The sequence below is a fragment of the Mesocricetus auratus genome, unplaced genomic scaffold, assembly GCF_017639785.1.
Source record: "Mesocricetus auratus isolate SY011 unplaced genomic scaffold, BCM_Maur_2.0 Super-Scaffold_100023, whole genome shotgun sequence".
NCBI classification, from domain to species: Eukaryota; Metazoa; Chordata; class Mammalia; order Rodentia; family Cricetidae; genus Mesocricetus; species Mesocricetus auratus.
Genome location: NW_024429204.1, coordinates 29,430,916 through 29,456,363, shown reverse-complemented (window position 1 = coordinate 29,456,363; position 25,448 = coordinate 29,430,916). Strand labels below are relative to the sequence as shown.

Below are 25,448 nucleotides of genomic sequence, written 5' to 3'. Positions count from 1 at the left end.
AAGATATAAGGCACAGTTTAATGGTGCTAATTAATAGCACTGCCTGGTTATTAGTGTGCCGTAAATCCCTGTTGGCTAGCCTAGATAGACCTCCCTGAGGTTCATTCTCTCCTTCCTCCTGACCTCACTGTTCTTGTTGCTGGTATGTGCTCTCAAAGAGCCTTCTCCAAGTGCACGGTCACTCTGTGGAGGGGCTGCTGTGCACCAGAGGCTTCATGCAGCGAAGAGGCCGAGAAGGGCGAGCATGCCCCAGAGGCCATGGGCTCCTGGGGCCAAGCCTCTAAGCAACTGTTGATGTGGGCAGCTGCTTAGTTTTCTTACGTGTAAGATGGGTTGATGAGAGTCGGGATTAAATAGTCAGCACACAGCTTGTTAAGCACTCACTGGTCATTAGAGCTGCTGCTCTTCCGTTCAGTTTCTCACCACATTGAAAGAGGGAGGCTCCCGGGAGAGCAGTGCCCTCTCCATCGTTGTCTCTGCCTATCCTGCTCTCCCCGCACCCGGGTCTTACTTGTTGATGGCAATTGCTCCACCTCCGCCCGTTCCCCTGTAGCTGAGTGCGCAGCCTTTGGTAGTTTGTTATCGGAAAGTTTGGCTGTGTGCAGAGGTTAATGGTGTTGTCATCCTCCTCTAGGTTAGGTCCCACCCAGCTGAAGATCTTCACTTGTGAGTACTGCAACAAGGTCTTCAAGTTCAAGCACTCGCTGCAGGCCCACCTGAGGATCCACACCAACGAGAAGCCATACAAGTGCTCCCAGTGCAGCTACGCCAGCGCCATCAAAGCCAACCTCAACGTGCACCTGCGCAAGCACACCGGAGAGAAGTTCTCCTGTGACCACTGCTCCTTCACCTGCCTCAGCAAGGGCCACCTCAAGGTGCACATCGAGCGGGTGCACAAGAAGATCAAACAGCACTGCCGCTTCTGCAAGAAAAAGTACTCGGACGTCAAGAACCTCATCAAGCACATCCGGGACATGCATGACCCTCAGGACAAGAAGGTCAAGGAGGCCCTGGACGAGCTCCGCCTGATGACCAGGGAGGGCAAGCGGCAGCTGCTGTATGACTGCCACATCTGTGAGCGCAAGTTCAAGAACGAGCTGGACCGGGACCGCCACATGCTGGTCCATGGCGACAAGTGGCCCTTTGCTTGCGAGCTCTGTGGCCACGGGGCCACCAAGTACCAGGCCTTGGAGCTGCACGTCAGGAAGCACCCCTTTGTTTATGTCTGCGCCATATGTCTCAAGAAGTTTGTCAGCTCCATCAGGCTGCGCTCGCACATCCGAGAGGTGCACGGGGCAGCCCAGGAGACCTCGGTCTTCACCAGCTCCATCAACCAGAGTTTCTGTCTCCTGGAGCCTGGTGGGGACATCCAGCAGGAAGCCTTGGGGGACCAGCTGCGGCTGGCAGCTGAGGAACTCGTGTGTCCGGAAATGGATGTGCTCAAGGAGGGTCCTGGGGAAGCTCAGCCTGAGGTGGGGCCGCGGGAGCTGGAGGCCCCGGGAGAGGCAACCGCCTCTGCTGTGCCCTTGGCCGCTCCCCAGACTGAAAGTGCTTCCCTGTCCCCCTGCAAAGTAGGAACCACCGTAGTCTCCTCTGACCTCAACCCTCTTGGGGTGGTCTCCGATGACTTTTTACTGAAAAACGGTATCTCTCCAGCCGAGGCCCATGCTGCCTCCAAGACAGCCTTGGACACACAGCATGGAGGCTCAGCCCAGACTCAGGGTGAAAAAGTCACGCTGCTGCTGGCCAAGGCCCCAAGTGCCGGGCCAGACCCGGAGACACAGAGTGGCCAGAGCCCTCCAGGTGGAGGGCAGAGTGGGGCCGCTTCACCAGCCAGTGAATCTGACTCTAACAGGTGTCTCAGGTCAAACCCAGCCGAGGCCTCAGACCTCCTTCCCGCAGTGACTGATGGAGGGCACCTTGGGGTGTGCCAGCCTGACTCTTCCAAACCCTCGTCCGAGCACCACCCTGGCAGCACAGCGTTCATGAAGGTCCTAGACAGCCTCCAGAAGAAGCAGATGAGCACCAGTCTATGCGAGAGGATCCGGAAGGTGTATGGAGACCTGGAGTGTGAATACTGTGGTAAGGGTAGGGCTGTGCTGGTCACAGGTGCCTTTGAGCGGACCATTCCTCCCCGGCAGCCGTGTCCATTACTGTCATGCTCTCTTCACCGTGGGGTCCATGTGAGCTCAGGTCTGTTTGCAAAGGACACCTCCCAAATGAGCCACCCTCCTCCATGATAGATAGGAGCAGTGAGGTCAATCGTAAGTCACAGCTGGAGCCTTCCCGGAGTCAGCTGGCATGACGCGTAGCTGAGCACGCTGGGGTCAGGTTGAGGGCCGCTCACTGTCTACCCTCTTCTGGTTTTCAGTTGTGGCTTTATCAACCATGTAGAGAGGGCAGGAGCCTGGCTGCAGCTCTGTGCAGGGAGGCCCAAGCAGCTCCTTTCTAGCCTGTGGTGAAAGCTGGGGCTGGGAGCTCCCAGACAGCAGGCAGTACAGCAAGTGGGCAGACCACAGCCTGTCTCATGGCCCAGAATGGCAGGAGGATTTGTGCATTTGTAGGGTGATGTTTGACGCAATTGGCTCTCAGTAAACATTTCCTTTCTCTTTTCCTAGCCCTAACACCATGTGGAAAGATGGTGTACCTTAATACTTGAAATCTGCCGTTCTTGAAAAGTAATTTCCTGACAGAAATGTGGTGGAAAGTGTGAAGGGCATACCAGATAGAGGAGATAAATATGGTAGTTAAAAAAATGATGATTATTTTTTAAAAAAAAATCAAATTCAGTATAAAAGAAACTTCCTTGTTCTCATGTGAAAATATTTTTTTAGGCAAACTTTTTTGGTACCAAGTGCATTTTGACATGCATGTCCGCACCCACACCCGGGAACATCTGTATTATTGCTCCCAGTGTCACTATTCTTCCATCACCAAAAACTGCCTTAAACGCCATGTAATTCAGAAACACAGTAACATCTTGCTGAAGTGTCCCACTGACGGCTGTGACTACTCGACTCCTGATAAATATAAGCTACAGGCCCATCTTAAAGTTCACACAGAGCTGGTAAGTAGCAAGCCAAATCGGCAGCCCCCACCTTCCCCTGGGTGCCCAGTGCTCACTCACATTTATGCCTGTAGAGGTATCCGTGCTGCAGGTCTGTGCACGCCCTGCTGCTCTCCAAACACAGAGGGGCCCTTCCTGCCTCTTGATGATACCTCACAGAGCTTTCCCCCTTCCAGCTCCTTCCATAGCAGGTCTCTGATTAGATTGAACAAATCGCATTCTCTGCAAATTTTTTAGCATTTGAGAAAGTTTACAGAAGAAAGATCTGCAGAATGGAAATGAAGCAAAGGTTTCATAAGTGGCATTTTAAAGAATTATTAATAACAGGACTGATAATAGCTGCCTGAAAGTGTTGTTGGGGGATTAAGTTGGATGATTGGATTGGATTAGGTAATTATGCCAAGAACAGTGTTCTGTAGGAAGTGCAGTGAGTATAGTGAATGCTAATGACCACTGTTGTCACATTCACGGGGCATTTATTGTAAACAACAGCAGCATCTAGGAAGCATTTAGATTTAAGAAGTGACATGTTAATCCAAGGTGCCGGTAACATGCACGATGGGCCTGTCTGCTTCTGTGGTGCTTGATACACAGTGATGCAATGAGTGAATGATTTTGCAAGGTCTAGTCTGGTGGGAAGAGGCTGACGCCCCTGAGAATGATTTACGACTCCTTAATGTAAAAAAGAATCCATACCTGAGGGTCCATGTGACTCTCTTCTTGCCAAAGACAGCACAAGGAGACTTCAGAAATTGGAGGAGTTGCTCTGATTTTCTGCTATAACAGGTGGTTTGTAGTGGTGCAGTTGGGGCTTTTAGGAGGGGGGGCGGTTGGAGCATGTTGAAATATGCCATCTCCCATATTCCCACAGGCTCTGTGACCTCAGAAGCCTGCCACCTTTTGTATAAAATACATTATTATTATTATTATTATATATATATTTTTTTTTTGGTTTTTCGAGACAGGGTTTCTCTGTGGCTTTGGAGACTGTCCTGGAACTAGCTCTTGTAGACCAGGCTGGCCTCGAACTCACAGAGATCTGCCTGTCTCTGCCTCCCGAGTGCTGGGATTAAAGGCGTGGGCCACCAACACCTGGCATAAAATACACTCTTAAAAGTCTGTCTTGGTCACTGTTCTATTGATGTAAAGGAAACCAGGACCAAGGCAGCTCTTAGAAGGGAAAACATTTAATGGCTGTAGTTTCAGAGGCTCAGTTGATTATCATCATGGCAGGGAGCTTGAGGGCATGCAGGCAGACCCTGGAGCCGTAGCTGGAAACTACACTCTGATCTGTAGGCAGAGATAGATTCTAGGCTTGGCATGGGAGTTTTAAACCTCACAGCTCCCCCTTCCCCCCTCCCCCCGTGACACGCTTCCTCCAACAAGGCCACACCTCTTAATCATTTCAAATAGTTTCGCTCACTGCTTGCTGGTGTCCAAGCAGTCAAGTCTGTGAGCCTATGGGGGCCGTTCTCATTCAGATTGCCACAGAATCCATTAGGTACATACTCATACACGCACGCTTGTGTACAATGGTACATAGAAGCAGGTATGCACACATGTGTACATAGACATACCTGCACACACACAGACATCTGCGTATATTTTGTGTATTTCTATTGCAGTGTTAAAATAGAATGGCCAAGTAGTTGAGCATAAGCGCCAGCTGCACCAGCTTCCTGTTTTGCATTGGCTTCCCATCATGCACTGGCTTCCCATCATGCACTGGCTTCCCATCATGCACTGGCTTCCCATCATGCACTGGCTTCCCATCATGCACTGGCTTCCCATCATACTTTCTTATTCTCTGCTCTTTCTTATTCATGTCCCAGGTTTGGTTTTGTTCTTGATCTTGCTCTTCCCTTCTCCTCCTTCTTTGTCTTGTCCTCCCTCCCTCCCCCCCCCTCCCTCCCCCCTCCCTTCACTCTCCCCGTTTCTCCAGTATGACACTGGGGCATGTGGTTTGTCAAGCTTTCTGTCATTACTGTTAGGTTGGCACTGGGCCTGAGGGTGTGAGTCCAGTGTTAGAACAGACTGTTGGTAGGGGTGCTGGACATAGGAAAGCAGAAGTCTGGTTTGAACCCTTGACCCAGTTACCTTTTGTTTGGCATGAGTAGTGGAACTAGTCCATGCCTCAGTGGTGTGTGTCATGTTACTCTTGGTGGTTGTAGATTTTAATTTGTGTATGTTTTTACCTTTCCTTTTCCTGGAATATACTTGACATTTGTTATCATTGTATATAGTTTTTGCATCAGACTTAAAACTAAAAGAGACTTAAGACTAAAAGAGGAATTGTAGTGGCATTTAGCCTTGCCAGTCAATGTGTTAGTGGCCACTCCCCTTAGGGTGTGGCTTCAGGTGTGGAGAGAGGGCAGCCTCTCTCTGTCTCTCTGTGTCTCTCTCTCTCTCTGCCTTTCTGCCTACCTTTCCCAGAATTTTCCTCATCTATCCCGCCTGCCCCTATTGGCTATTGGCAAAACAGTGTTTTATTCATCAACCAATAAGAGAAACATATATACAGAAGGGCATCCCCCATCATGCCTCAGTTTACTCATGCAGGTGAGGATGGGGTGAAGGAGTTCAGGTAAGTGTCCAGAGCAGTGCCTGGTGTAGATTGTTAGTAACGTCACTGACCTTACTGTTTTGAAGCTAGCTGCTCTGGACAGGAGCTAAGCTGGTGTTCACTGAAACACTGACTGTGCAGCCCAGGCTGCCTCTTGTTCCACAGTTGAAATTTTTCCTGTTACTTGTGAATGCCCTGGGGTTGCTGATCTGTCTGGTTACTTTCTTCCTTGAATGCTGATTCTCAGTGTTGGGGTCATTGGGGAGCATGAGGACTATGCTGCTGCTGCTGTCTTTGATGTTCACTTTGTGTATTTCATGTCTTACATATAAACGGCTATTGTAGATGCAATCCTGAGTGAACAGTCAAGACTTTCCTCAGGACAGCAGTGCTAACATCAGTAGACCTCTAAGATCAGTGGTGTTGACTGTTGACAGGGGCATGGAGAGGGTCACTGGACTCTCGCCTGATCACAGTCACTCTTTCTTGTACCCCACAGCAAGCTGTGTATAATTAACTCTATCCTAATTGCATGTGGCTCTCGGATCTCGGGGGATGCTAGGGTGTGTAGATTGTGGGAGTGCTAACTGAAATGCTTGGAATTCTATCTGTTTAGCTACTTGTGGTCAGTTCTAGGTGAGAGTTTTCTTTGTGTGGCTCCTTAGAGGTCACCCAGACTCTAGTAAGTAACTTCTCATCTGTGTTCTATACATAAGCAAATAAATTCCTCGGTTCCCCAGGTTACCTTTGATGGAAGTACATTTTGGTTTGCCATTGATGCCCTGTAAGGGGTGGATAAGCATTTGATGGCTTCTCCCCAGGGAATGTGCACACAGCACTGGCATTTCAGCTCTCTACTTTTGTAGTGATGAATATGGTTGTGACTTCCTTCAGAGAACCGATCTCACTTTTAGCAACGTGTAAGATGCTTGGAGGAGGTCACCTTGGGCCAGAAAGCTGCTAGCTTGATCTGGTAGTCACTCCTTGGGTTTTTGCTTAATTCCCATGTCACCTCTAGGAGCTAAGAATCATTTCCTCTACTGCACAGAGTCTGGTGTCTCTGTCTCTACCATTGCAAAACTTGGCCTATGGTTATGCCGTGAATGAGGGATGACAGAGTTCATTCCAAGGCCTTATCATTGTCTCATGCTATTCATTTGATGGTGGCAGGCCATTATTCTTAGATATGCTTTTCTTGGTGAGCCTTTAGACACTGGTACATTCTCTGAAGGAATGTGACAGAGAGGGGCTTTGGCCCCAGTAGGCAGAGACTATGTAATAGATAATCCTGTGTTGCTAAGCGGCAGCCATTCCTCAATCTGCACAAGTTGATGTCTGCACATTGCTGCTAGACAAGTACAGAATTCTGATGCAAGAAGTGTGGCTCAGTTAACTTTACAAGAGATACTATCCTGCTTCTCATCAGTACTCACATTATCTTAGCGTTTAATTTCTACTTGCCCTTGTTGGTACTTCTACTTCCTCCCATTGAGATAATCTATCTATCTATCTATCTATCTATCTATCTATCTATCTATCTATCTATCTATCTATCTATCTATCTATCATCTATATCTATCTATCTATCTATCATCTATATCTATCTATCTATCATCTATATCTATCTATCTATCTATCATCTATATCTATCATCTATATCTATCTATCTATCTATCATCTATATCTATCTATCTATCATCTATATCTATCTATCTATCTATCTATCTATCTATCTATCATCTATATCTATCTATCTATCGTTTTTTAAAGCAGGGCCTCATTCTGTAGGCCAGGTTGCCCCCAGACTCATATTACTCCTCTACCGTCATCCTCCTACATTCTCGGATTGCAGGTTGAAGCTACCTTGTCCAGCTCAGCTGAGGTGCTCTTAAAGGAACCTAATGTTTTGCTGTTTCTGAAGCGGGAAGCTTTGCCCTCCGTGTGCCAGGCACTTTGGATACCAGAAAGACTGTTGGTGCCTGCAAGGGGCACCCCGCTTTGTGTGGGATGGATAGACCAACCATGGGAGGAGAAGGCTAGCAGGCCAACAACTTCCTCCTTCCCCAGACACTCTGAGGGGATGGATGATTCTGAGGTTGAGGATACTTGGGCCAAGAAAGAGGGTGAGGAGGGAATGGTCAGCCAAACCTGGGGCAAAAACTGCTGGGGAGACTTGGATCACACACTAGGAACTCGTTCCTCTGAGTGCTTGTCCCTGAGGTGAAGGACTGTATTGCCACTGCAGTGAAGAGCACTTCTATGAAGACTCAAGCTTTTGAGTCTGGGTGACATTCACTTATTTCTGTCAGGCAGCTGAGGATCCCACCCAGGGAAAAGTCCCCTTCCCTTCGTGTAGCTGCTGTTGACCTGTTAAAAGGTGGTAGCTCTCGAACATCTTCAAGGAAGGTTGCTTTTGAGCTCTCTACTGCTGGGTGATGTGCAGTCTAATTGGTTCTTTTCAAATGTGAAGTTCAGTGGGATTTACTATGCATACAGAGTTATGCAGCCGCTGGTAACTTGAGAACATTTCTGTTATCCCATAGGAGGGCATTCCTGTTTGCTGTTCACTCACTTCCCTACGTCCCTGGATACTTTGTATGTCCATAGTTTTGCGTCTCCTGGACATTTGCATAAAAGGAGCATGTGTGTGCTATAAATAAAGTTTTTATGACTAGTGTTAGTGTTCAGGCGTCTGTACTGGCCTGTCCTTGGGGTTCTGACAAGATACGTCCTTAGCTGCAGCCACTTAGAGCACCACTTTGTGCACATTCACTATGCTCCCTTTTAAAAGGATCCTGCCCACCTCCCAACCCCCTGCCCTTTGTCTGTCTGGTCCTTCCCTCCCCCTCTTTCCTCTCTCCTGCTGCTCCTGTCTCTGGAGGCTGGTCTCCCCCCCCCTTCCCCCTTTTTATGATCCCTTTCCCTAATGAAAAACCCTCTGCTTGAACCCTGTCACATGGTGTCTTTCTCTTGGGCACTGCTTTTCTTAAATTACAACAACTAGTATTTTTCTTTCATGTGATAGCAGGCTTCATGCTTGTCTCCCTTTCAGAGTTGGGCAATGCTCCCTTGTATGGAGTTTCACTGACTCTCCTTGACTCCATGAGCATTTGAAGTGCTTTTTTAGTGGGATTACATCAGGATGTAGCTCTCAGCTACACTGTTTTACATTCACAGGATTTGAGCTAATTCTTGGTGGAATCAGTTCAGTAAGTCATGCGTGTTAACTCCTGGAGTTTAAGAGTCAGTCTTTCCTTTAAAACATTTTCCAAACTTTAGAGCATTTAAGGAGAAGCCGCCCATATTCTCCATTCCAAGCCTTCTGTTCATGTTTAGAGGTCATCTTCACCAGCCACTTGTCTTCACTATTATTAATATGCTCCCGTTAACATGGCCAAGACAGAGGTGACACTGGGGATTGGAGCTGAGGGCGAGCCCAGTGCTCTATCTCATTCTGAATGTGTCTTTCAGAGGGTACGGTGAGCAGTCTTTCTCTAGCTGCTGCTGTATTCCAGGAGATTGCGTGAGCTTGCATATGATGTAAAGGCATCTTGTCATGTGACCGTGGTCACATCAGCATCAGGCTGGGGCTGGGGCGATCCTGTTCTCACAAGGAAACCATGGGAACCAAGTGAGTCCTGGTCGCTCCTAGACATGGTTTCCTTACCTGTGCACTTGAAGAGGGCATTGGATAGGTTATAGTGTTGAAGAGGGCATTGGGTAGGTTATAGTGTTGAAGAGGGCATTGGATAGGTTATAGTGTTGAAGAGGGCATTGGGTAGGTTATAGTGTTAGCTGAGGTTTCACTTTTGTTTTAGCATCCCTGCTTTGAACATAGGTTCAAAATACCACCCTCCACCTCCAGATGATCCTACATATCCGGACACAGTCTGGTTGTTGTAGGACGCGGAGATAATCTGGCAAATTGTCAGTTTTTGTGACCCTGACCCATTTCACATCTACAAATACATAAAAAATGATGGCCAGTTGTGTTTCTTCCCACTGTCTCTTCCTTCTTGTCACTAAGCCCATGGCATCAATTTGTGGTGAAGGAATGCAGTCACCCCTCCATGGGAATGGGGCTACAGACTTCCTTCATAGGGCATTCTGAGGATGTTCAACTGGTTCTCTTCCTGTTGCTGTGATAAAGCACTAACAAAATAGCTTTAAAATTATTAAAACTTAATGAAGAGGAGACTTGGGAAAACATGATTTTAGTCCAGTGCGGGGGAGCTTTGGGTTCTGGTGTGCTCATTTCCGGCCCCACATAGGTCAAATTGCTTAGGCTTGTAAATTGGAGACGGAGTTCTTCCCTCATCTCTTAAGGTTATGAGGGTTAAATCAGGTCAGTGAATGGCAAGATCTGTAGGTCATAATCCGTTAGAGGATTGTGTGCAGACATGCCTGGCTCTTTTACTAGTGAGATTAAGTAGACCAAATCAGAGCCTGACAAGCGCTCACCCACACACTGGGCAAGTATCACTTTCTGAGGTTTTTGTTCCAGTGTTCAGTGTTCAAATGCCAGGGTGTATTAGTATTAGTATTGCCGGGGATGCGGCTGGGTGGCTTTCTATTAAACAAGTGTGTAAACTGTTGACCTGAGTGATTTAATTAGTGACCTCCCTGAACCCCAGTGTCACAGTAGCGTTTGTTAGGAATGAGACCCCTGGCCTCCTGTTGTCATCCTAACTCAAAGTGGGCTCTGGGGATCTGTTACTTAAAGAAGGGACCCCTGCTTCTGTTTTGTACTTCTCTCGGGGGACCTCAAAGATGCCCACACAAGCTGCAGCCCAAGCCCTAGAGTGTCAGTTTTAAGATTTTGCTCTTCAGCCTCTGTAGACCCGTGTCCTGGAAATAGGTCACTAGCGTCCACTTCCGTGATTTTCTGGGAACATACTGCAGTAATGTTGATAGTGACTATGTGTGGTCTCATGCACGTGGGGCCACCACAGTAGATGCCGTGCTGATTTTCACCTCTAACCCCTCCTGCTTGTGCCTTTAGCTGGAGGATAAGGATGTTAGCAGTTAGAGTGGTGGTGTATTCATCCAGTGTCTGCTGGCTTCTCAGTAAGTGTTTAGAATACTTGGCCCTGGTCTTTGAGAAGCACACAGACTTCTTTGTTTGATGCTTGCTGAACAATATGTACTTTGTGGATAAACGAAAATGGTAAGTTGTCTAAAAGCACAGAGAATGTAAAGGAAGCTACTTTCCATATCTTTTCAGAAATGAATGGATATATCTGATCAGTGTGTTTTCATGTGAACAGTGGAAAATGTAGCATAGGTGATTGGAAAGTGTTTTTCCTTCCCAAGGACTGTAAGAATGTGGTCACATATGATCACAAAACATGTTTTATTCTGGGTTACCCCATTTGGGTGTTTTACCTATGGTGCAGCCACCATCTGGCTCCCAGAGCTTCCCATGTGGAGAACAGGTTCCTCGTGGCCCAGGGAAATAGAACTGTCTTTAGCAGAAGGAAAGCTTTCTGTCTGAAACCCTAAACCACAACCCCATACCACATTCTGGGCATTGTGTTCCAATCTGTCATAAGACAGTGTCACCTGCCTACTCCTTGCTGTGACTTCTGCGACCCCCACATTGATGGGTGGGCTTTCTGTGGCACATCTTTAGATAACTTGTAAGAACTCAAAAATCTGCTGCCTTTGTCCCCAGCACAGCTTCTGGAACTTAGTAGGTACCCTGACTGTGACCTGTTCCCGAGAAATTGTTCAGAGCAAGTGCCAACTTTTGGGGTTTGATGTCAGTGTTTTATAGGGGGATGCATGTGTTTGTCAGATTTATATACTTAGTGGGGGATTCTGTTTGATTATCTCCAGCCTGCTTGGACCTCAGAATTCTCCATTTCTTTGGAGGTCAGTATACCCGCCAGCGAGGCACAGGTCAGACGAGGTCACCTGAGTGATAAACTAGGCTCCTAACCTCAGGCAAGGGCTCTTTCTGCACCCCCTGCACGACTGCAGTCTCAAGCTTACACCCACTTCTCCCTGGGCACAGATGACTTTGCAGACTCCAAAGGCTGAGCTCTTGGCCACTCTGTGACTAGCTTTCTTGTGTTCTCTGCCTTTCCCAGGGGCCTTTTAGCCATGGTCCTTTTTAAGTTTTCTGAGTGTGTTTGCTGTTTGGGTTTCATCTGCAGCAAGACACTGAGTTTCTGAAAAAGAAGGAAATGAATCCTGCAAGTCTACTCTTCTCCCAGCTCCCTCTCCTACTATCTGTGTACTGACAATCTTCAGAGACATCAAGAAGTGGGGCCCCTGATAAGCTCTAAGATAAATTGCTTTCAGACTATCAGGGATTAAAAGAAGAAAAATCAAACAGCAGGGACTCGGGGGAGATCAGTGTAAACTCCTTCAAAGCTCTTCTGAATGCCTCCATCAGCTCTGATGACAAGGGCGGCTGGGACGGCGGTGGGAGGACACCACCAGGATGCCACAGGGCCTTGAGATGGCACTGTGAGCCAAGTGTCAAGGACAGTGGCAGGGAGTAATGGGAACACATTGAGAAACCCCCAAGCCATGTTGTCTGCGGGAAGTCGGTGGCATTGGCTGGCAAGAAAGCTCATGGCAAGATCTTGTGTGTGTGTGTGTGTGTGTGTGTGTGTGTGTGTGTGTGTGTATGCGCATGCGTGCGTGCATGTGTGTGTGTGTTTGTATTTCACCCCAGACTCTTCTCCCCAACCCCTCCCAGATTTACACCTCCTCTAACTTAATGTCCTCTTTCTTTTTAAAGACCATGGACTCCTGTGTGTGGGTTTTTCCACTAAAGCAGCCTACCAGAGCCTGCATCCTTAAAGAAAGGGTCCCCCCAACCCGTAGAAGCCATCAAATTTAAATAGCTTCTCAGATAGGAGTGGGTCTCATGAGTTCAATCCCCCACCCCCACCCCCGCTAGAATATTGACTGGCTTGATCTTGTGTTCATTTCCCTGGCCCTCCATTTCTTAATCCATAATGTAAACGTGAATGACTCTCTCTCTCTCTCTCTCTCTCTGTCTCTCTCTCTCTCTCTCTCTCTCTCTCTCTCTCTCTCTCTCTCTCTCTCTCTCTCTCTCTCTCTCTCTCTCTCTCTCTCTCTCTCTTTTGTACCTGTTTGTGGATCTCAATCATATGTAAAAGCTTAGTAAGTTGTGTTTTGCATGCTGAGGGCATCGTGTACCGTTGGGTTATTGAGTAGCCCTGGAACGTGTGGTAGAGCCTCTTGGCTGCCATATCTCCTTTCCTGGAGCTCTCACATCGGAATCTTTCCCAGGCTGTGTAGAGCCGGGTGACTGTCAATTACGTGCCTCAGAAGGATGCGCTGTATGTCTGGTTTTGATGGGGTTTCTGCTGCTGGTTGTTGTGGTAATAGTGTTGATAGTTGTGATAGTGGTGATGGTGATGGGAGTGGTGACGATGTTTCTAATGGAGGTAACAGTGTTGATGGTGGTGCTGGTGACGATGTTTCTAATGGAGGTAACAGTGTTGATGGTGGTGATGGTGACAATGTTGCTAGTGGAGGTAACAGTGTTGATGGTGGTGCTGGTGACGATGTTTCTAATGGAGGTAACAGTGTTGATGGTGGTGATGGTGACGATGTTTCTAATGGAGGTAACAGTGTTGATGGTGGTGATGGTGACGATGTTTCTAGTGGAGGTAACAGTGTTGATGGTGGTGATGATGATGATGATGGTCTTTGGTGATGATGGTGGGGGTGGTGATGATGATGATGGTCTTTGGTGATGATGGTGGTAAGGGTAGTAGTTATCTTTCTACAGAACCTACACTTAAGTTAGTTAATTGTTTTCTTTTTTTTTTTTTCTTTTTCTATTAAGGACAAAAGGAGTTATTCATGTCCTGTATGTGAAAAATCTTTTTCAGAAGACCGATTGATAAAGTCACATATCAAGACCAATCACCCTGGTAAGGTTATGCATTTTAAAATGGAAAATGAAGTTTTAAATGCTTACATTTATTTTAAAACTGTGTGTAAGTGGTGCCAGCTAGGAATGAAGAGAGGATGGGAATGAATTCGGATTTAAAATGCTCTCCATGCGTGTGCCTTGCTTCACCATGCATGGTGCATGCTCGCCACTCGGACTCCAGACACTATCGTTTTTACTGCCATGGGATCTTTGAGATGAACCTTACCTTAGCGTTATACTCCATTGTGATGGTAACTGGGACAGATGGAGAAGACCTGGGCGCTCTGTGTTACGTGAATATCTATCAGCAAAACTCACCTTCTTCCTCATCCCCGCCTCTTCTTGTTGAAACATTTGTCCCCACTCTTTACGGACGAGAACTGTTGAAAGCTCTGACAGTCACGATTTAGCTGGGGACACACAGAGCTCGGAACCTTTGTCAGTGTGGGACCCATGGCTTGTGTCATTCCATGTTACATTTGTCCTAGTGACGGGTGGTCCGGTGTGGGCTGAAGACAGCATTTAAAAGCACTGGCCTTTGCTCATAAATACAGAATTATACAAGGAGCCCCATGTGTCCATTCCTCAGCTTTCACAAGCTCTTTGCATGTACCCACCCATGAACTTTTCCTTTCTAGAATATTCCAACGTTTATCTCTTTCAGTTTTCCTACGAAAGAATCTAAGGATTATCTCTGTCGATTAATGAATTTGCTTTGCATGATCTCTGTGTGGACAATAAAGACCAGTGCTAACAATGATTCTTAACGCATCCTAGGATATTGTGTATGGCCACGTAAAGTTTTCCCAGTTGATGTAACGTTTTCCTGTACACTTTGTATTTTAATGATTATGTCGCTTACATGCTTGTATTCTGTAGCGCCCTCCAGTGTCCCGCCTGTTTTCTGCAGCAGTGATTTCTGGGAGAGGCTGAGCTACTTTTCCCATAGAAAGCTACGCTCCGCATTTGTCCGCTCATTGCTGTGCAGTGTCTCCCCATTATCCGTGTTGTACGTTAACAGGTACTTAGAGCTACAGCTGGATCAGATTCAAGTTTAGCTTTTTCAGTAAAAATGCTGTTTCGTGATACCAGCGAGGCGCTGCCTGCGTATTTCTTGCGCATACAGGTGCCACTCAAGTGTGTCTGCTCCGACCTGAAGAGCAGAATGTCTTGTCCTCTCTGATTGCCACCCTGCTTTCTTTGTTAGAGGTCTCCATGAACACCATTTCTGAGGTTCTTGGGAGAAGGGTCCAGCTCAAAGGGCTAATTGGAAAGCGAGCCATGAAGTGTCCATATTGTGATTTCTATTTCATGAAGAACGGCTCAGACCTTCAGCGGCACATCTGGGCTCATGAGGGTGAGTCGTCTTTCCATCCAGAGCGTCTGTTTAATTTTGTGCTGTGTGCTTTCATTTTGGTACTACGTAAGGAGGAAGTTTATCTTCTCCTGTCCTGTAGTTAGGATTTCTTCAGCATGTAGAGCAGGGTCTGCCAGCCATGGAGATCGGAATTAAAGCCATGACTTCAGTTGCACTTGTGGTTTATAGTGGCGTTCCCCTCTTCCTAGTTCTGGCTATAACTGTGGTGAGATACATCACCACACTTGGCTCACTGGGAAACAGTGTCCTGAGAACAGGAAAGCCCCTGTGTAACTCTGGACAGTTCCAGTGCACTGTATGGATGGAACTACAGATGACTGAAGTAAAGCCGGCAGCAGGAATGTTGCAGGCTTGGCAGTGTGGAGCATCAGGACTGGAAGGTGCAAGGTTTGGGTGGGTGGGAATTAGGTAGCCCAGAGAAGCGTGCCATCTGTGCTCAGGGGTGCTTGGCCAGGCTTGGGAGTGTTAGTGGGCCATTTGCTGAGAGTCCTGTCGTCAGCCTCATTCTTTGCCCTGGGAGGAGGGTGTTGCCCTCCTGGGTATAAGGAAGGCACAAGGAGCAGGACCGCCCTGCTGGTCCCCTGTGTTAGTTCCTCCTGCTGGTCCCGTGTGTGTTAGTTCCTCCTGCTGGTCAGGAGCTGAGCACTATAGGCGGGACCATAAGTTGAAGGGAAGAGGAACCATACCATTCTTAGCCTCATATGCATTGGTTGTCGGCCCCAGGGGAGGAGCGCATGGGGAGAGAGAGAAGTCAGCGGGACTGGGCCCAGTGCCGAGGCTGCAGGCCCTTTGCTTGCTCACCAGCATGTACTGAGCACTGCGGGCTCCGGAAGCGTGTCCAGTGCTTGGTCAGAGAGCCAGGTATTGTTTTACCATCAAGGAACACGGCACGTCGTACAGCCAGCAGGGAATGGAACCGGGGTTGAGGGCCACGTGGCATGGTCCTAAAGCCCTGTTCTTCCCATCTCCACTGACTGGTGTCGGGGGAAAGTGACGCTTGCCGTGTGGAGGCAGGAATGGAGGAGTTGGCAGCCATGGTGAGATGCATACACACGTTTGCTGAGGGCACTGATGGAGGGCGTTGCTGGGAGTTTTCTCAGCAGACAAGGAGGCAAAAGATGGCTTAGAATGGTACCCTGGGAATCATCGGGCTGTGTCTAGAGACACAGGCCCTGACACTGATGGAAATCCGGGGAGACAGGAGCCTGGGGATAGTAAATCTGGTCTCCTGGGTGATAATGCCTGTGTGGCAGACAGAGGGCTGGGAGTGGGAGGGCATGCTCTATCTTCCTCACAGTTTATGAGACGCAGGGCGGGGCAAATCTTCCGTCTTCCTGACCTTCAGTTCACTTCCCCACGAAACGCACGTATGAAGTGCCCTGAGTTTTGCTGCAGGATCAGGATCAGGGAGATTGTTTCTAAATTCCTCAGAAGACGGCTCAGTGTGTGTCCAGGCTTAATGTGCAGCCAACGCTATTGCATTCCCAGGGGATGGAGGAGCGTTAGTATTCTGTATTGGGCACTTGAAAGAAATCCACTCTTTTTAAAAACCTCAGAATTTTGATAAAGGTTCAGAGAAATTAAAGGCTGCTATTTGTATGTTGGATTGTCAGGGTGTTTTCTTTTTTCACCCGTCTATGAATTTTTCTGTAATGGTGGAATCATAAAGATTTTTTTTAAAGACTACTTACCCACATTACAGTATTTGGGATTCTTTGGAGATAGTCATTGCTTTGCATGTAAGTATTCCTTCTCCCAGCTCAATCCCAAAATAAGACATGGGACAAGAAGAACCATAGGTAAATTAGAGAGAAAAACATGAAGACTAACAAGAAGGGACAAGATAAAGATAAGTCCTGGTTACTGTCCACAGTCTTAGGCATTGACCACACATGTGGAACTTCATTCACACATCGGGGTCATGTGTTGTTCAGAGGATATGAAGTTCACAGTTCCATAGTGGTCAAGAAATGGATTTGAGATGAACCACGACAGCCGTTCTGATACTGGCTCTCGGTGGGTGAAAACCAGACACTTGGAGCAGGCACAGTACCTTGGGAACAGTTCCCCGTGAGTCACTGGCACAACCACGTCTAGCGTTGCATGGCTCTGTTTATTTCATGAATAGAAATGTCCTTCTACACTTGACCCCGAGTGCCTGATCAGATTGGTTTCTGCAAAGACTGATGGGACCTCGAATTTAATTTAGTTCAGCCTGGTTCAGGTGGATTGAATGACCATGGTGTAAGCTGAGCAGTGTGTCTTCAGGGAGTTTACCAGACTGCAGGTAGAACAGCCCTGATCAACTCTCTGTGATGTGCAGGAGCGTTCCAGTAGGAGAGAGCTGCAGGATTGGGGGATGTTTGGGGCAACTAGGAAGCTCAGAGAGCACAGGCTGAGGGACCGTGACTGACCCTGTAGTATCGCTATAGCGTGGAGCAAGGTGAGGGGTCAGACATGGGCAGTGTGGGTCCTGTTGGGAGAAAGCAGGGACGCTGCCTTGTTCAGATGGCCGTTTTCTATGGCATGAGCTGTTCATCGGGATCCCCTCACATATGTGCACAGACACCTGTGAATACACATCCACACGTTTCCCTCCGCAGGTGTGAAGCCCTTCAAGTGCTCTCTGTGTGACTATGCAACTCGTAGCAAGAGCAACCTCAAGGCCCATATGAATCGCCACAGCACCGAGAAGACCCACCTCTGTGACATGTGTGGCAAGAAATTCAAATCCAAAGGGACACTGAAAAGCCATAAGCTCCTTCACACATCTGACGGTGAGTTCCTGAGCCCCGGTGACCTGCAAAGGTGTGGCCGGAAGCTGGTACCCAAGGCCATCAGAGACCATCCATACCCTTGTCCTCTGTCTCTCCAGCCTGTGACCAGTTCCTCTCTTACATAAACCCTTTTGGGATATGTGAGCACGTGGTGTTGAGGCAAGAAGAGGGAGGATGCTGGCAGAAGTAAGCTGTTAATGCTTGGCTCTGGAAGTTTCCATCCTCTTTAGCCTTTCTCTCACCTTGAGCCTGGAAAGAGAACTGTGGTGGTGCCTGACCTGATTTTTTGAGTTGATGCATTTACATCAGAGCTACCTCAGGGTGCCTACTATTCAGTTCAAAATAGGCCTTAGCCTAAAATTTAAGTAATGTGAGTTGCTAAGTGTGTGAGCCGTGGAGGTGGTTTCCAGGGGCAAGAAACCATAAGGACCAGTTCTTATTTCAAGAGGCCATCAGCTAGATGGGATAACGCAGGAGCAGGTATGCATTTGAAGGTACGTGTCCAGACATGGAGCTCAGAAGCCTGTGGGTCAAGGGTCCAAGTTCTGATGGATGGTAGGCACACAGCAGCCATAAAACCTTCTGGTATGGGCTTTACATGGGACTTGTGGACGCTTCATGTAACATGACTAATAAAATTTCTTGACACATTGTTTCAAGGTCTCAGGAGGAAAGGCTGGATGCTTCATTGTGACTCCTTAGGGTTAGGACGAGAGTCTTGCAGGATGCTGAACCAATGGCACAGCCCTGACTGTTGAACAGTACTTTCTTTAAAAAAAAAAAGTCATAATCAAGATGAAAAAATATACGGGGTTGGCTGTGCTCAGTGGTAGAGTACTTGTCTAGCATGGTTGGGACTCTAGGTTCTGTCCCCAGCACTGCAAACAAACAAAGAGATAAAGTCAATGATACAGGTCATCACACAGGGATAATCAAAGTATTAGTGTTATGTAGCAACTTAGGAATTTTTCACCTTCTCAAACAATGGCCTTGCTGATCATGCATTACCCAAGTCTGCTGGCGCTGTGTTTTGATCTTGCATTACCTGAGTGTTTTTACAGGAGCTGTGTTTCTTTATGTGGTAGCCTGTTTTTCTGTGAAGCCCATATTCATGAAGACCATGAGTTCCCAAAGCCACAAGGAGTCTCATTGCTCCCTGGGCTGTGGTTTAGGAGGGCATTTGTGGAGACTCAGAAGGTGCTCTTAAGTTTGACTCTGAAATCTGGGTCGAGGCCATGGCAAGCTCTCTACTCAGACAGACCCTGGACAGCTGCTGTGTACATAGAGGGAGGGGACCAGTGTGAGCAGTATGGTCAAAACAGCCAAATGGCCTCCCTGCAAGGGAGTGGCCTGGCAAATAACATGGAGTCTTTCCCAGAAAAAGTATAGAAATCTACAGTTTTTATTCATTTTCTCCACCAACATTTTTGAGAACTCTGTTACACTGAAAACTGGAGAGATGAGGCCTGAACGTTTCCTAGGTCTCTTCGCTTTGGTGTGCTGTGATTCTAGGCAGCGAGAGCAAGGAGGGTCAGCTGTGTGTGACATGCCATGTGTCTGCAGCTTGGCTCTTGCTCCCCAGGCTGCCTGCCTGTCATTGGTGTTTCTCTTTGACGCTTGCTATGCGCTCCTCTGTTTTTGAGGGTTGGCTGCTAAGCAGAGTGCTGAGCTTGGGATAGCTGTCTGAGCTCCATCCACTGGCTGTCTGCTTTAGCTCTCTTCTTCAAACTACATGTTCTTTCTTCTCTTTTTATTTTAGTTAAAAAGCTTTGAATCCCTCCCTCTGATACCATGTATACGGTGGAGACTTTGAAAAGGTTTTATGTCCCCTTACTTATTTATGTTGCGTTCCCTGTTATATCTCTTTGGTTTCATAGAGCTCTGTGGACCTCTGTGTTTTGTGGGGCTCTATAAATATTCCCATAGGTTATCATTTGCTTTTTATACCTTACGATCTCTTTTTATAGAGATAAGTTAAAGAGCTTCGCTCATTTAAATTTATCAATATTTTCCTTTATGTGCTTACCCTCTGTGAGTTCTCTATGATAAAAGAAACCTCTCGTTTCAGAACGAATTCTTTTGCCTTAGGTTTTATTTATGATTTCATAACATTTATGAAATCTCAGTTTCTTAAAGTTTGTTTTGGTGTATGCAGTCTGTTAGGAATCTTCATTTTCACACAGCTGTCTACTGACTCAGCGTATTTATAGAGAAATCAATCCTTTTCCTCTAATTCTGCTGTGCCCGAATGCCCTAAGGTGCTGTGTTTCATTCTGGGATTTTGGTTTATCTTTGATGGGTTTTTGTTTTAGGTCATTGCTTTAAAAGGTACTGTTTTGGTTAATATAATCTTACCACCCTATTCCATTCCGTTTTGGTTTTGTAAGAGACTTTCGGGGTATCTCATTGGACTATTATGCCTTTGTCCGTGGGATGCTAGTCAGGAAAGCATCCTTGCTTCCTTCCATCCCTGGCTCATCCCATTCTGTTTTGTAAGAGACTTTCGGGGTATCTCATTGGACTATTGTACCTTTGTCCGTGGGATGCTAGTCAGGAAAGCATCCTTGCTTCCTTCCATCCCTGGCTCATCCCGTGAGCCATTTGACCAGAGTGTAGTGAGCTCCAACCTGGACGGTACTGTGCTTCTTGTTGGTACCCTAAGGGCCCTGATTAAACCTCCAGTTCTTAACCATATAGGGACATCATGACTAGGAGTAAACACTGCTTGAAATTCCGCAGTGACCATTATTTGGTCTGTAGCGTGTTATCTGAAGAGGAAGAATTAAGTTCTTTGCTCGAGAAGCCCACATGGAGTAGGTAGAGCTGAGAGCCCTGCTTTGGATGTTTTTGTCCATTCCTTGCAGGGTGACTAGAGCAGGTTACTTCTCTGTCCACGTCATTGAACCGGGGCTGCTCATACTCTGTCGCGGAATCCTCATGCTTTGGTAGGCCCACCGTGCTTCCTGTTTCCTGGGATTCTTCCTGCAAGCACTCAATGCTATTTATGTTTATGTGGAGGCGTCCCATGCAGGGACACCCCACTCTGCTGGCCAAGCCCCAGCCCTGCTTAACTGCCCACGGCATATCTGCCTGTGGATGTCTACATGCCTGAACCTTAGGTGCTGGTCCAGGAGTGGATAGTGCAATGAGACAGTAAATAGTTTAGCTTTTGAGTACCATGTACAGTCTTTGCCACATTGTCATCTTCTGGTTTTGTTTTTACAAACCTAATTGAAAACTGTTGTGGGTTTTTTTTTTCCTGTTTTGCCTTTTTGAGGGGCCCACCACCCAGCACCCAAATAAATAACACACAGAGTCTTATTCTTAGTTATGAATGTCTGGCCTTAGCTTGGCTTGTTGCTAGCTAGCTTTTCATAAATTAACTGAACTATCTTTTCTCTCTGGGCTTTTATCTTTTTTACTTGTGTATATCTTACTTTCCTTCTTCCTCTGTAGCTGTCCGGGTGGCTGGGTGGCCCCTGAAGTGCTCCTCTTCTTATTCTCTCATTGCTCCTCCCTTTCTTTCTGGTTTCTCCTTCTTGTTATCCTCTCTGTCTGCCAGCCCCGCCTATCCTTGCTTCTGCCTCGCTATTGGCCGTTCAGCTCTTTATTAGACCATCGGGTGTTTTAGGCAGGTAAACAATCTCAGCTTCACTAAGTTAAGCAAATGCAGCCTAAGAGTCACACACCTTAAAATAATGTTCTACCACAGAAAACATTAAAAAATCAAATACCCCCCCCAAAAAACCCAAAAACCAACTTGTTCTTAACACTCAAATATATAAAAGCAGGAAGCAGTGTGGGATTGCTATGGGCCTCAGACTGCAGACCCTGCTCTACCCAGCCTTAGTGAATGGCTACCCATTTCCAGCTACTCTGTGAGAAACCAGGTCAGTTTGGACAGTCTTGTTCTCAGTCAGAAAGGATCCATTAGCAAGTTGCCATGTTCTCTCCCATGTGATCCAGAACCCACCTACCACCAGCTACAACACTCTCCTTTAGTGCCACCATCTTTTTTATACAACGTATTTGTTTCACTGGTCTTTTCTCAGGCATATATAAACAGAAAAATAGAGAACAACTTCGGTGATTTCCCTAAAATGTGCTCCTGTTTGAACCCAGCTATTCAGCCTGAGTTTGACCACAGAGTTAGCATCCCAGGCTGTTTACCTTGGTCACTGCCCATGACTTTCCTTCAGATTAACCATGAAAAAACCCAAACTTTGTCTGAAGATACCATACTAAAACCCGATACTGTGTATGGTAATTCAAATGAAATGTTTTTGATATTGCTATTAATTATGTTTCTACTTCCTCTTCCTCTCAATCAGAGTATTTTGAAGGCATTTCAGAATGCTAATGAAACCGCATGCACATATCAAAAATGCATGTTGTTCAACTGAAATGATGACATCGGCAGTAGGGCCATGTTTACAGCGTATGCAGCGTGGACTGTCAGACTGCTAAAACCTGTTGTAAATCATTCTTGCTTTCAGACACATTTCAATTTCACAGATAAGACGTGAAAAATATGTATCTCAGAACTGATGCAAGGGCGTAGTTCATTTAGCTGCCAGCATGAGCCCAGGGGAGAAGAATTGTCCTTAATGTCACCATTTTTCAGGGCCCCTTTGCTGTCATCCACTTCTGCCCTTCGGCCTGGGGTATGTTTTCCATCCAGCAGCCGGTAACCCTATTGGAAGAGGCCAGATCTGCACTTATGGGTCCAGATTCCCACCTCCTATATAGGTGTCTACATTCTGAGTCAAATCTGAAGTTCTCTGAGGGGCCTGTGTGGTCCTTGTGGCTCACCCATCTTGTCTCTGCCCTCATCTCTTCCTGTCCCCTCTGACTCTTGCCTCCCAGACACATAGGCCGGTCTCCTTGCCCTCCCCAAACTGGAATGTTCACCCCGCTAACAGAGAGCCCCTCCGAGTGGGTCTTTGCCAGGTACCGTGTGTCTGAAGTCTCAGCAAGTTGTGCAGACTTGCCTGCTTCCCTCCTTCGCCGCCTTTCTCGAGTTGTGGTCTCTGCCGCGGGAGGCGCTCTCCTGGCAGCCGCTCTCTGGGCAGCCGCTTCATGCTTCTCTGCACACTCGTACTGTTGCTCGTTAGGCCTGCCGCTCTCCAGTGCCTTGCTCACGTGTTTCCCGTGTCTTCCTCTAGGTCGGTGGCTTTCAACCCGTGGGTCACAAGCCCTTTGGGGTTGTATATCAGATAGTTATACGACAGTTTATAACAGTAGCAAAATTACAGTTATAGAGCACCAAGGAAATAGTGTTATGGTTGGGGTCACTGCACCATGAGGAAGTGTATTAAGGGGTCACAGCATTAGGAAGGCTGGGAACCCTGCTCTGGGTAGTTAGGTCAGCAAGCAGAGACTCGGGACATTTGTTTTGTGTCTGTAGCCCCAGGAGAGCGCCTGTGCTCAGTAAGTTTCTGTGGCGCAAACGAGTGAAGAAGAAGATGTAAAGTGCCTTGCGTGGAGAGGGCGGTCTGTAGCCTAAGAAGTGCCAGCCATTTCCTCACCATTTCGTCTCAGATAATTGTGCTAAATCAAGTGCTTGTGAATTAGGCGTTTAAACACGGTCGAGGAACTCACTATTGAATGAAACTTCCTGGGCATCTTTTAATGAAGTAGAAAGATAGTGAGCCACCATCCTTTCTTCTGCCAGCTCGTGAATCTCATTTTTCACATTTATTGTCTTATTTAAAGTGATATATCCCTGTTTATCGCATCTCTTTCCCATAGGAGCTTATTACTGTGACTTAGAAAGGAGAGGCCAATCTGGGTGAAGGTTTTTCTTATAAAGGTTTGCCTGTCAGTGTGTACAAAGTCAGAAACTGATCTCAGTGGCCTGGTCAGTCAATGGGATACAGGAATTTAGGGGGTAACTCTGGGACCACACACACATACTTCAGCCTTTTACAACGATAGACATGAATGGAGTCTGGAGGTTCTCACTTGGTTCTGTGAGGGAGGGTGAGTTCCATGTTGCTTTCCTATTTATAATCAAATGAGAATCATTTCATGGTGAAACACAAGGCTCTTTTGAGATTCTGCGCCGATCCCTTGGAGTCTTTACTCCTTTAGTTCAACCTTGCCTTATCCACTCAGGAAGATTTTCTAAGGGGAGTTTTTCAGGCCTCAATCGCTTGTATAATAATTAGACAAGTCCAGTTGAATTTGGGTACCAACTGAGTTCAGAAAGTAACTTTTTACTTCATTAATAGAGCTCTTGTAGCTGCTCATTGGTTCAAGTATTCCGGGCGATGTCAGGATCTTTTTTTTTTTTTTTCTTTTTTTTTTGCCTGCCCTTTTCCTTCCTTTTCTGCCTTCTAAGAGAGGACAAATTCATTAAATCACATTGGAGTAAGCTTGTACATTCATGGCTCCAGCCTCACAGAGGTATCATACCGGAGAAGTGGTTCACAAGAGCGTAGCACCTAGGGATAGGTCTGCATCCTAGGACCGTATCCGGATCTCAGCCTTCCTTCCTCTGCTACATCAGAAAGAAGGCCCAGGGCAAAGGTGGGAATGGGGCAGGCGATAGATGCCAAGGGCTCTTGTGTCTCTGCGGGCTGGCACCTAAATGGTGGGCACCAAAGGTGCGCTGGTGCCAAGGCCCAAACATCATTTTGTATGTGCGCTCTGTTTGGGTCCACATCTTTACTGAACCCCAAGGTCCGTGAAGAATAATTAGAGGCTATTGCACAGCACGTGCCAGTGAGCTTATGTGACAGCTAGCCCGGTGTGCAGATTGAGGTCGTGACATCTAGCCCGGTGTGCAGATTGAGGTCTCTTTAAGCGAGGCGGGGTTTTGTGTGCAGACTGGTGCCTGGCACGGTGTCTGCCACTGCAGTGCAGTCCCCGTGCCCTGCTCTTTCCCGTCCCTTTATTTGGTTCTGCCCTGTTGCCCCTGCTGATCTGTTCCTCCTGGCACAAAAGCCGATGCACTAATTGCAGAGAGTCATCAGCAGACGTAAGTCTGCAGCAGCTTGAAGTTCAGCTTCTAAAGCACAGAGATGTCTGACACCGTATTTTTGTTGCTGAAGCTATTTTGGTCCTCGTTTGCCATTGCACAAATTACTGCAGATGCTCAAACCATGAGCTATGGCTCTGCAGCTCCCGCAGCAAAGTGCCCGTGGTGCTCCCTGCAGGATGCTCTCCTTGCTGTACTGTAGGTGGCATCCCGTGTGTGGCTGGCCAACAGAAGCGACAAGGCAGAGCTGGTGAAAGGTCGTGGGGAGCTCTGCCCTGGCATGACCCAGCTGTTGGAGGTTTGAAACAGAAGCCACGATTACCTACAGGAAGCTCTTACTGACATTCTGTGGTAAAAGGAGTAAGAACACATGAGTTTTATGAAGTGTCTTAAGCCCTACCCCTCCCTGAGGATGTTTAAATGGTTAGCTGTTTCAGGGAGCTCTTCTGTGCTGTGGTTGTCCCTAATTGTCCAGATTCGTGTAGTAACTACACACCCATGCTCTCGTAGATAATCCTAGTTAAACTCCCCGAGTCACTAGACTGACTGTCTCTCTCTCTGTCTCTGTCTCTCTCTCTGTCTCTGCCTCTCTCTGTCTCTGCCTCTCTGTCTCTGTCTCTCTCTCTCTCTGTCTCTCTCTCTCCCCCTCTCCTCTCCTCCCCCCTCCCCCTCATCCCCCTCTGTGTGTGTGTGTCTGTGTCTTTACCCTTTGTCTTAGACTGAATAGAAATGCACTCCCAGAAAAGGTCACTAACACTTG

General features: G+C 47.3%; 1 protein-coding gene across 3 annotated transcripts in view; it reads left to right on the top strand.

Moving 5' to 3' along the window:
* Positions 1–25,448, top strand: part of Zfat (zinc finger and AT-hook domain containing) — a 179,000-nt gene that overhangs the window by 84,842 nt on the left and 68,710 nt on the right. For all 3 annotated transcript variants that reach the window (XM_040730394.1, XM_040730393.1, XM_040730395.1), the window contains exons 6-10: positions 635–2,082; positions 2,835–3,067; positions 13,462–13,549; positions 14,759–14,908; positions 17,533–17,706. In XM_040730394.1, coding sequence (XP_040586328.1) covers positions 635–2,082; positions 2,835–3,067; positions 13,462–13,549; positions 14,759–14,908; positions 17,533–17,706 — 2,093 coding nt within the window. The remainder of the gene's footprint in view (positions 1–634; positions 2,083–2,834; positions 3,068–13,461; positions 13,550–14,758; positions 14,909–17,532; positions 17,707–25,448) is intronic.